This window comes from Netta rufina (genome assembly GCF_964035555.1).
Source record: "Netta rufina genome assembly, chromosome: 3".
Taxonomy (NCBI): Eukaryota; Metazoa; Chordata; class Aves; order Anseriformes; family Anatidae; genus Netta; species Netta rufina.
Genome location: NC_140125.1, coordinates 29,939,482 through 29,951,958, shown reverse-complemented (window position 1 = coordinate 29,951,958; position 12,477 = coordinate 29,939,482). Strand labels below are relative to the sequence as shown.

General features: G+C 34.8%; 1 protein-coding gene across 4 annotated transcripts in view; it reads left to right on the top strand.

Moving 5' to 3' along the window:
* CEP170 (centrosomal protein 170) overlaps positions 1-12,477 on the top strand; it is a 101,445-nt gene that overhangs the window by 66,161 nt on the left and 22,807 nt on the right. For all 4 annotated transcript variants that reach the window (XM_084284845.1, XM_084284846.1, XM_084284844.1 and 1 more), the window contains 2 exons: positions 4,419-4,545; positions 8,635-10,458. In XM_084284845.1, the coding sequence (XP_084140971.1) occupies positions 4,419-4,545; positions 8,635-10,458 (1,951 nt within the window). The remainder of the gene's footprint in view (positions 1-4,418; positions 4,546-8,634; positions 10,459-12,477) is intronic.

The window sequence follows — 12,477 nt, the reverse complement described above, 5'->3', positions numbered from 1 at the left end:
GGAGAGAAGGTTGTAATATTTAAACTTTTATTTATTTATTTTTTAACCAAAACAGATTGTTTGTTTTATTATTAGGAAAGGGAGAGGCAGGTGTGTTTGATTTGCAAAATACATGAGCATCGTATTCTTGTTATACGTGAGCTTTTTCACTTGTGCTTTTTGGAAGTCTTACTGTATTAGTGAGCTGCAGATCCTAAGTGAATAAACCTTATTGAAGATTTTGCCTAAATAATCAGGTAACCTTGGGGTAGCTCAGTGTCCCAGGCTGTGGGGAGGTCTTGGTGCATCTGCCTATGACAGTTGCACCTATAGATGATTTAGAAGAATGAGATGAAATCAGAACATGTTTGACATAGAAGAAGGGGTTAAAAGTTAAAGAGTATTCAGTTCTGGAAGATGAAAAAGATGGCTTGGGAAATTATGAGGATTTATAAAATCATTTTGGGGTTGAAAGATTATCCTGAGTTTAAATATATTCACTTTAGAAGGCACATTGTAAATAACTTGCTTTGAAGGGAATACAATTTGCTTTTCTTATAAAGAAATTCTCCCTTTTTCCTTTGGTATGACAAGCTTTGGTACTTTGAAGGAGTCATGAGACTAGATGAAATGCAGAATAAATGTCTGACACAATTGGATTGAGCTTGCATGCTCTGTTTCTTGCCTTTTCAATGGTTATAAGCATCAAAAATAAGCATTAACAATACTAAATCCATGTATGTAAAATATTTAATTTTTTTTTCTATATTATGAGCTGCCACTTGCAAACCAAGGTAAGTGTGGTTTAAGAAAAAATATTAAATATGATAGAGAACAAAGAGAAGTAGGGTTATGATTTATCCATCCAACTTTCATTTAATTTTCAGTGACTATATGCTAACCACAGTTCTTAAATCATGTACATGATTTATCAATATCATTTTTGATGTGCTCATTAAGGACATACCTCTTTTATTTTTCTGTGTCTGCAGGGTCATCAATGCCATTGCTGACAATGCTCCTTTTTTTGTTTTGAATGCCTACTTCATGTCTTTGTCACTGAAGATTAAAGTAAATAATAGTGCTGACATTGTGAATACTGAATAACTTTATTCATGTAAATACTTGTATTGCTCCTTAGAAGCAGAGAGCGGCACACGTATTTAGAGGCTCTATGCCCTTTTGTTGTCTGATCTTATTACACAAATTTCCTATCCTTTCATAGAGAAACCATTGAGTCTGAAGTTTGATGCTTGTTTTTTTGTTTGAACTTAGATGCTATGAACTTAGAACGTAGGATGATTGTGTCACCAAGGTCCAATGGCTGTGAAAAGGCAAACATGACTCTTGGATGCACTGGGCAATATATTGCCAGTAGAAATGGGAAGTGTTGTCTCTGATGGGAAGTGGTGGTGAAACTGAAATATTGGCGTGAGCTTTGTTACCATTCTTGTTTAAGAAGGGTGAATTCTAAACTACAGAGAGGTGTGCTCAGATGATTAAGTGAATGGAGACTTGCTTTACAAGAGCTTGATACCATTTAATTTATTTACTATAGCAAAGCAGAAGCTGACATGGGTATGATGTGGGGTTTGCTGTGTTAGGGAAGTAAATGCGATAGAATGAAAAAAAAGAAATATTTGAGATAGATGTCAGTGTTGTTCTGTAAGCAAATGTGGAAACATTGGTATAAATAGAGTGAGTACGAAGATCTGAAAGAAAAAAAAAAGATTACCACTGCTGGAGGAATGTGGTTCAGAAACAGGGATGGAAAGGGGAGAAGCCAGAAGACTGCTTTCACAATGGCACTTAAATTCATGAAAGGATGGCATAGTCTGATTCTTACAACATGAGACGATTGGAATGTGTGTCTTAAAAGACTTTGATTCTGTTTGTTGAAATTTATTTAAAGTTACTATTATTGTGCTGTGAAATGCCAAGTATTGGAGAGGCTTTCAGGTGTCATTTGCATGTGCTGTGGCTTTTTTCAGATGTAGAACCTAAAGCTCTGAATCTTCAGGCTGCAAAATTTATCTACAGAAATCCATGGGTATTTTTTCTGTGGATGTGTTTCTCAAATTCATTTTGAATATATGATAAACATAAAGGAAAGCAGATGCAATGCAACATTAAAATGCTGGTGTCTCTTACGTAAGCCTGGCAGTAAGCCTAAAAAACTAGGAAACTCCTCTTTTTATACAAGAGAAGATTTGGAGGATTGCTTATGGAAAGCCTGCAAGATGCAAGCACATGAAACAGTAGAGGAAAATAAATAAAGGTCACATTCTGTTACCCTAAATGTTTTATAAAGCTTTCACATTTGGATATTAATCTGTTCGGAGTTAAGCTTTATTATAGTGTTGCATATTAGATTTAATAAAAACCATTTTGTAACTTTAGTAAAGTACTAAAATCTCCATGCTTAAACTACTGTTAAAAGAAACTTGATAGCTTTGTTGTTTGTGCTTGTATATACAGAGAGTTGATAAAACACATTGGCATCCACTGCTGTGTAGAAAAGGTTTTTTGGCAGGGTAATTACAATTAATTCACAAAATCTTTGTACTTCACTGCAAAGTGGAATTCAGATTGCTGATTATGTGTCAGAAATCGTATCTGTATGGAATTGGTTAGATGGTACACAAAGAATTAGGATTTTCTGTAGCAAAGATAATTGGGACTGCTATCATATTTACTTTAGGCTGCAATTATTTGCTTTATTAAAGATGGATGTTTGCTAGTAGGGACAAGAAAATAGAGTAGACAAAATTTAGACATGAAAGAAAAATGAAGCATCAGCACTGGCAATGGTTTTTGTTGTCAATACATAAATGCTGCACATTTTTGCCTTTTTTTTTTTTTTTTTTTAATAATATGATTCATTCTGGCACTCTTTCCTTACATTGTGTTCAGAAATGCCCATAAATAACAGAAACATTGAATTGCCCTACTTTCCTGTTATTAAGATTTTTATTTTGTAACATTTTTATTATAAGATTAATTTAGCATGTGGACACAGTAGTTGATGATTTGATCGGTCTGTACATGCTTCATTCATAACATTCTGAAATAGATTCATGATGCTTTTGTTTTCATTAATTAGGGTCATCCATATAATTAAGAGACATTCAAGACCATAACTTCAAGTTTGCTTAGACATTTGATGTCTAAGTTACTTTTAATTTGAAAGAAGCCCTCATACACTAGACGACATTTTTCACCATTCCATTTCTGCTAAATAAATTTTATAAAATATGAAGAATTGGTTCCTGATCAAAGAGTGGAATCCCAGAGTGGCCAATGAATTAGGCAAAAATCAACATTTTGAATATAAATGCCAAGATCTGAACAGGCAGCAGAGCTCCATCTAACCTTTGCAATAGCACCTGCAAATTTTCTTATGAAGCAAGTTACTCGTATTTTCATGTCCTTCACATCTCTCTTATTGATCTTGAACTGTAATTTCTTGTTTTACTTGTCTATAGTTATGTAACTTATGGAGCTGCTATCAGTGACTTCTCTTATTTGCAGAATTTTGTGTTTTGATTCCAATAAGGTTGACCAACTAAACTCCTATAAAGCTTTCAGTAGTGTACAGACCACATATGTGCATGTGTACATACATATACATACAGCCATAGTTGTCTGCTGTCTTCTTTTAGGGAAGTAAGCAAGCAAAACTATAGTATATCGGATAAAACAGGAATATTGCATTATATTTAGAAATCTGGTTTGGGGAAAAAAAAGTTTTTTGTACTATAAGGATACAGCATAAGCAGCTGTTTTGCTTTCTGTGTTTCTTCTTTTAAATGGAACAAAGTTTCAAAAGGCTTTCCCTTCAGGATATCAAATCAATTTCCTTTTCAGGTCAGCTACAAAAAAACAAAACAATCAGATAATGATCCAGTAGGATGATATAAAACTAATCTTTGCTTCTTTTGTCATTTAGGCCAAACAAGTGATCTGATCTTCCTTTACTTTCCATCACAAATTATTTTATTCTTTCAGTCCTTGAGGTAGTCTTTCCCGAAAGAAGTAAATACAATATTGTATTTGGACAAAAGTGTCTTTTAAGCTAGTAAAATGTCACTTTCTTATCTTCCTGAAGCACGTTCTTAATTCTTGTGCACACACTTACCATGTTTCTCTCCTGCTCTTCTGTTTTGAAGGAGACAAGTGTTCTAATGTATTTCCTATGGGTTCTGATTAAAAGTTCATTGCACTAGGAAATGCTGCTTATTCTGTACTGATTCTGTGTCTATATAGAGTCACTTACATGTATGTTGCCATTATAGAACTGATAACTAAAATTTATTGAAGTAAACTCCTTTTTCAACTTCCTCCAAGAAAAGTGTCTAACACTTCTATTACAGGAAAACCTGTAACGAGAGCATGCTTTTAATCTATAAGTAATTTTTCTTCTGCTTTATCTTCCTTAGGAAGGTTCTCCTGCCCCTGGACGTAAACGTTGGGTATCACAGTGGGCCAGTTTGGCTGCCAATCACACGCGTCATGATCACGATGACATCAGATTGGAGTCACCTGTGCCTGCTCCACTAGAAAACGGTACTAAAAGCAGTTCTTGTTGTCATAATATCTGATGAAGAAGCCTCTGAAAGGGGAAAAAAGTAGTAATGTACATAAACAAGTAACTTTATTACTCTTTGCACATTATCTTCACCTGAAATTCTTCCATGTCTTTGAGAAGAAGCAACAGAAAAACAAGCTCAGTGATTGTGTTTTTGATGTGTCAGAAGAGTGTCAAAATTAAACTGAATGTTACTAAAAAAAAAAAGTGTGTGATATAAAAGAAACTTTCACTTGAATGAGATTTGATTTGGTCTGCATAGTATGTTTCTTTCTTTACATCTTTTTCAGTAATGCCCAAGTTCAAAACAGGATTTTAATTTTAATATTAAACGGTCTAACCTGAAACTCGTTATTCAGTTATTAGTTAGCTGAGTAGTAGCAGTGTACTTCCTGATCTTGGAAACATAGAAAACATACTTTATCTCCAGCAATGAACAACTGTCTGTCCTTAGTTAAGCTATGGAAATTTGTGACTTTAAGTAGTATGTTCTTTAGGGTCTGCACTCTTGACTGTGAAGCAGTTGCTTATGTTACTTACCTTCTGTTTTCTTCCTCTCAGTTTCAGCCTAGAAATGGTAATTTAGTGGAATTTTAATACTGGTATTTGCATATTGAGGTAGAATTTAATAAATCTTGCAAAGTAGTTCCTCAATTGTCTTCTGTAAATTATGTGAGTTAATGTGGCTCTTTGTTGCAAAATTGACTGGTAACTGCAAAAGGAGGTCATCTCAATGAATGTTCCATATTCCAAAAGTGATATGCTGCTTAGTGACCAAAAATTTACCAATTATAACTCTACCTGCTGGAGAGAGATTTGTGCCCTGCAACTCCAGCCTTTCCTCTTACTCCAGTTGACATTGAAATTTACAACAAAGTTTTAAAACATTTTAATTAGGGAAAAAGTGTACTTTAAAAGTGCAGAGTGCTTTTCTGTGTACACCACTTTGGAAGATACACTGCCATCTACAGAACGTGTCCAATAACCTCTTGTTAGACATTGGTGAGTAGAATAAATTATTTTTTCTATGGTTCTAAGCATCTTTTTAGTTAATATTTTTTTCTACAAAGTTAAATTCAGAAATATAATATGCGTTCCCTATTTTTTTGTTATAGCTGCTGGCTTTGTTCAGATTTTCAAGAATACACTGTCTGTTAAATTTCAGAGCAAGTTATATCTTTGACTTTTTAGTTTCTCAGAAGAATGCATTTTCTACTGATAAAACCAAGCCATTATGTAAAGCTTCCAGAGTGGAATAGTGGAATCCTGTGATTCTCTCCCTGCTTAGTCTGGAAACCTGGTCTCAGCATTCTGCCCAGCAGTCAGACCTTCTGCAGAACAAACTTAAGCTTGTTACTCAGTTTCCTGTTTTGTTTTTTGTTTCCCAGCACAAGCACCCTTCTCCTTGGGTCCTCGAACAAGTGTAAAACTGTAGCAGCAGAGATTTCTCCAAAACATTTATTGCTTCTATGTGACATTAATAAATAAACAAATAGTTTGGGGATTTTTTTTTTTAGGCAAAAAAGCAGTTTCACATTCATGTTTTTCTGTCCAAATTATACGTTTCTTGGTCAGTGCAGATAGCTAACACTGTTTCTCACCTGCATTATGAGAACTGAACCCTTGTCTGAGCAACTCAATCTTGAATCCTGTAATGATTTTTTTTTCTTTCAAATTTCTTCTATTTGTCCTGGAACATCTTAATTTAGTTGTAACTAATGGATGCATTTCCTAAGTGGTTTTGTCATAGATTTACTTCATTGCCCTCAGATTTTAGATAAAACTAGTAAATGAATTCAGATACTTTCTGTGTTCTTTATCTTATCTGTAAATTTTTTCTGTACTGGAAAAAAAAAAACAGCTTCTTCACAAAAAAGTTAGCTTTCAATTCTGTGTATTATTCTGCCAGAATGAAAGGAAGAGAAAGGAAATTAATTTTAATTCTAAAGTTAAATTAGTAACTTAGTAACTTAAAGTTAAATTAGTAACAGTAAATTAAAAAAAAAAAAAAAAAGTGAAACACAAATATTATTGGGAATTTCTCCAAAACGAATCTAGTTTTATGTATTGATAACTCATCCTTTGGGTGGTTAACCAACAGGTTTGGGTCTCACTTGTTCTTTGGATTTGTTTAAATTGTCAGTTTCAGATGGGATTCTAAACAGGATCTTTGGAGGGATGAATGCTTTTTTTTTTTTTTTTTTTTTTTTTTTTTTTTGCCATTATTAGAACTTTATTGTAAGGGAAGCAACAACTGTGTAGTGCATACCCATACTGCAAGAATTCTGAAGTACTTAGGGTGAAATTTAAACAGACATTCAAGCACCTAAGATGTAATGAAAATACTATTTGATATACATGTCCAAAGAACAGTTTGCAAAATCTTTAGTTGGCTTAGATGCCTATATTTTCTTCAGAAGAGCATTCCCTATCCACTAAGAATTTGATCAAAGCGATGTTTTTCTTCTGATGCTTTTTATACCTATATACTTTATTTACTCTATTGGTGTTATATATATTTTCCTGTATGTACATATATATGTGTATATAGAGGACATGCTGTATGTTCTGGTTGGATTAAAAACATATTTTCTGCTCTCTGCACAGCAGCAACCACAGTAATTTCTTCATGCATAGGGCTTTTCAATACTGAAAGCTACTCTTCAGTGGTCCTTGAGCGGTGGTTTTGCAGGGATGGCCTGCAACCCCTTGGTGAGACAAGCAGCTGTGGAGCAAGCGAGTAGAAAGGAGAGGGTCTTAGTCGATTCAGGAACTTTGAAATGTGGTGCTGACTCTGTTTAGGGATGTAAAACTGGCTTTCCTGTTCCTGTTGTAATTGTGCCCTGATGTAACTGTGATACATCATGTACCTATTTAAACCTAGAGTGTAAAAACAGGTTAATACATACGGTGTTGGTGTACTTTGCTGGCAAAAAGTTTGTTTTCAAGGAGAGCTTCTCACATAGCTCAAATTCTACATATTTCTGAAAACTTTCCTTTATATATGAGAGACCATATGCTACACAGATACTGAAATTAGAATGAAGCAGGAAAAAATAGTTTATACCCTCTGCAGCAATGACATACATGTTTATAAAGCATTCCCTTTCACAGTATACATACAGAGTATCAGGAAGGTAGTAATTAGCCCAAGATAACAGACAACCAGGTGATCACAATCAAGATTTTCCATCTTTGGGAAGAAACCATGTCAGTTTGAAGCATCAGAAGAGGAAAAATGTTGTTTTGTCTTTGCATTCTTACCCTGCTTCTGCAATGACTCCTTCCATTTTCCTGCAACATGACATTTTTAGAAAGAACACTGAGAAGAAAGATGGCTTTTTCTGACCTGATCAGGTCTCTGACAAACCACAAATGGTTCATTGTAGTAATTCCCTTGCTACCTTTTAGAAATTGTTTTGGTAGACACATGCAGTGTATCAGCAATGTTGGATTAGGTTGTAATGACGTTGTGTTGAATAAACTGTTCTTTTGTATGGCACTCCTAATATTGTAGTTCTAGTAATACAGAAATATCTTTTTATATATCTGACGCCTTTAATCAGGAGATACCTGTTCTAAAATTGTGTTAACATACATGATTTTATTCCGTTTTTGTTACAAAGTGAAATGAAATAATAGAGCCAATTATGTTCAACTTATTGATTATAGTTTAGGAAGTAGTTAATGTAATTCACAGTTTCCACTCTGTAATAATAAGAATGTTTCCACTGTTACCCATAAGATGAAATTATGCCTAATGAGAATAGGACAAGTGCTAAGCTGGAAAATTATTTGAAGAGTTACCTACTCAAAAAGCTTATAAGAATAGTCAAATCTCCATCACCTGAGAGCTTGTTCCACCTTGTATAACATATGTTTACCTAAATATAATTCATCCTACTATGGAATAGATAAGTGGGCAAATGACATTTTTATATTCCAATGACTTTTCGCAATTCTGTTTTATGTTGCTGGATTAGTGTTATGCAATCTTAATAATTTAATGTTTGTGTTTAGCTTGCTATTGAATGGTTTCTTAGCTGTTTTTTCTTTCTCATTTTCAGACACAGACATCAGCGAGTCTGGTATTTCCATCAGAAGCGCTGGTTCAGCAACTTCTGTGACCAGCCAAGGTGAGCGAAAAAGGAGGACGCTTCCACAGCTTCCCAAAGAGGAGAAAGTGAGTGAAGGCTCCAGAACAAAAGCTACATCTCATCAGAGATCAGAAATAGGTGAAAAGCAAGACACTGAACTTCAGGAGAAAGAAACTCCAGCTCGTGCCTCAGATGCTGACAGCAGAAGTATAGCTAAGTCAGGCAGAACAGTGAATGGTCTTTCACCAAAAGCTACAGGAGAAAAAGTTTTTTCTTTCCCTAGCTCCAGTAAAGAGAGAGCTGAAACTGGCAGAGAAACTTCTGTAGTGAAACAAGCTTTAGCAAAAATTCAACAAGAACGAAAGGAGCAAGGACACTGGACACCCTCAAAACTATCTTCTACAAAACCTGCTACAAATCAAGTTGAGAAGGGTAGGGAGGAGACTGCTGTGTCACACAAAACTTCAGATAATCAAGACAAAGCTTCTGGACATGTTACTGATAAAACAGAAGTGAAGTTGGCACAGAATGAGGGAAAGAGAAGAAAAAATGAGGAAACTATTAAAGGACAAAGTCCTAAAACGTCAGGAGGAGAAAAAAAGGAATCTTCAAAACCATTAGTGAGGCAAGGCAGCTTTACTATAGATAAGCCTAGCACAAATATACCGATAGAACTTATTCCTCATATTAATAAGCAAAGTGGATCTGTTGCCCCCTCAACATCTGCAAACAGGACACGTGACAGAAGTGATTCAATGGACACTGATTCCAGTCTAGATACAACGCTCATTTTAAAGGACACGGAAGCTGTAATGGCTTTCCTTGAAGCTAAACTCCGTGAAGAAAATAAAACTGATGAAGGTCCTGAGACTCCTAGCTATAACAGAGATAATTCCATATCACCAGAATCAGATGTAGATACAGCCAGCACAATCAGTCTCGTTACTGGTGACTCTGAAAGAAAATCCACACAGAAACGGAAGAGCTTTACAACCTTATATAAAGATAGATGTTCCTCTGGTTCCCCTTCAAAGGATGTTTTAAAATCTTCTGCAACAAGTGCCAGAGAAAAGATGGAAAAGAAAACTAAAAGTCGTTCTTCAGATGGTGGGTCTAGAGCTGATGCTCGCAAAACTGTGCAATCCAGTGGAAGAATGAGACAACCATCAGTGGATTTGACAGATGATGACCAAACATCTAGTGTACCTCATTCCGCCATTTCTGATATCTTATCATCTGACCAGGAAACCTACTCTGGCAAATCACATGGAAGAGTTCCTTTTGCCTCAGCAGATGAACTTTTACATTCCAAAATGGAAGGAAAGTCAGCTAAATCGAAAAGCACTCCTGTTGCACTTGGGCAATCTAGTAAATCTACTACTCTTCCAAGACCTCGTCCTACAAGGACTTCTCTCTTGCGCAGAGCACGGCTTGGTGAAGCCTCAGATAGTGAGCTTGCTGATGCTGATAAAGCTTCAGTGGCTTCCGAAGTGTCCACTACAAGTTCTACATCAAAACCTCCTTCAGGGAGGAGAAGTATTTCCAGAATAGACTTACTTGCTCAACCTCGCAGAACTCGACTTGGCTCTTTATCAGCACGTAGTGATTCTGAAGCAACAATAACTAGAAGCACTGCCTCATCTCGTACCCCAGAAGCTATTATCAGAAGTGGTGCCAGGTTGACATCAGCTGGAGATAGTAGTAAAGTTTCTGCTAGAACTCGAGCCAATAGCATTTCTCGACTTTCAGATTCAAAATCCAAATCTTTGGCTTCAGCTCATAATTCTCCCTCAGGTATGTCAGATTATTTAACTAGCTTCTACAATACCGTATACTTTGATTTTTTTTTTTTTTATATTTATATACTTTTATAAGGAATGTTGTTATGAAACAATTTGTTGAGCTTTAGTTGACTCTTTTTTTCTTTCAAGTAAGAGTCTTCCTTGCTGACGCTTGTGGATGTTTCTCACTTAAAATCACAAAGACAAGAAATTTCAATCCTTTACTGTCTTGGATGGATATATATGTTTGTTTATTTTTTGTAGCTGTAGATCAGTAAGAAGGAATTCCAGTGAGGCATTCAAGTGTGGCAGCACTGATTTGATTTGTGTTGGTACAAAAACAGGGTGGAATCTCTCTGCGCTAGTCATGGTAGTAAGTGTTCAGAAGGTCAGCGATGCTTTTTACTGCATAGAAAATATAATATCTATTTGTTCAGCATATTTACAAGCCCAACATGTAGTATTTCCCAAGGAAATACCCTGAGCATTTTTAGGATAATCATACCTGTAATTTAAGATTAGCTTCCAAAACCACAACCATGAGGTTTGTTTAATAATGATGATAATAAAAAAGTTTAAAATTAAAAAATTAAACACAAATACTTCCTAAATAAACACCATAAAGTAATTAATAATAAAATGTTTGCCTTTCCTTGGAGTAGTTTTTGTTTTCTGTTCAAAGTCATGACAATTTATGATTTCATCATTATTTCCAAATCATGTTGACCTTCTTTAGTGTAGTCGCATATTTACAGTAATATCTTATCTATGGATGAAAAAAAAAAAATCCATATAATTGATGAATTATAACCTGCTGTTTTGTTAGAAGCTAACATAACGCTTTAAATATGAACAGTGTGAAAGGCTAGCTTTTTACCAACAGGAATATTAAGTCAACTTAAGTAAAAATGTGGTGATTCTATCTAAGTCATCTCTCATATTAAATGGATATCTATAATTGGTGATCTCTTGCTCTTTGAATCGTCAAAGATTGTCCGTATTTAGAGGCAGTCCACAATCTAAGAAAAATAAAATAAAATTACAATAGCTTCCTTACTTGCAGTGCTGAGTGTTGCCACTGAGATTATATATTTTACTTTGCTGCTTCCCCTTCAGAGTTGATTTAAAGGTCTGCAATAGATACGTTTCCTGCAGCCCTTTTGTTGCTTGTATATTGTAAATGTACCTTTTTAGGATTCTTAGCAGTGTTTTCTCCCAGACAGGTATCCTTTTGTTGTGTTATTTATTAGCTTAATAGAAATTTCTGAAGAGATACAAATGAGGTGTTCACTGAACTATATAGTTGAATCTGTTGCAATATGATGACAGTTGTCTACAAAGATACAGAAAAAAAATGAAAAAAAAAAAAGCTAAGCATCAGATAAACACTCAATCTTTCCCTCTAAGATACTATTGGAAAAATAACATTTTTTCACTTTTAGTCTGTTTTAAATTGATTTGTGCAGCCTGAAAGCTGGCAACGTTAGGCCAGGGAAGAGTGTCATTTAAGACTGCTCATATCTTTACGAATTAACACGAGTTTATATCCTGATATTGCTGATTTCTGAAAAGGCAAACCCCAGATGTTACTTGCTACTTTGCTTTTTTGTTGTTGTTGTTGTTTTTGTTTTTTTTTTCACAAAACTGTATGGATTTTGAGGTTTATGTACTACTGCACGTTTCCTAAATGGGTTCTCAGATTGAGATGGTTTGCTGCTTCTGTTAGTGGATTGCTCTTAGCTTTCTCTTTCCTTGAGTGTTCATTTCACTGCATTACACTGTTTACTGTGGCTTGTATAAAATATGCTGCTTTCCAAAACAAAACAAAACAAAACAAAACAAAACAACAAAAAAAAAAAAAAAAAAAAAAGCATCTTCTCATGAGCTATCCCAACACAGTAAGATAGACATTATAAAAATACAAATAAAAAAATACTGGTTTGAAAAATTTGTAGTAGGAATAGCTCCTGTTATTAAATGAATTGATCAGTTTGATCAGTTTACTCCCCAAATCAGGGAGTAGCATGTAGAC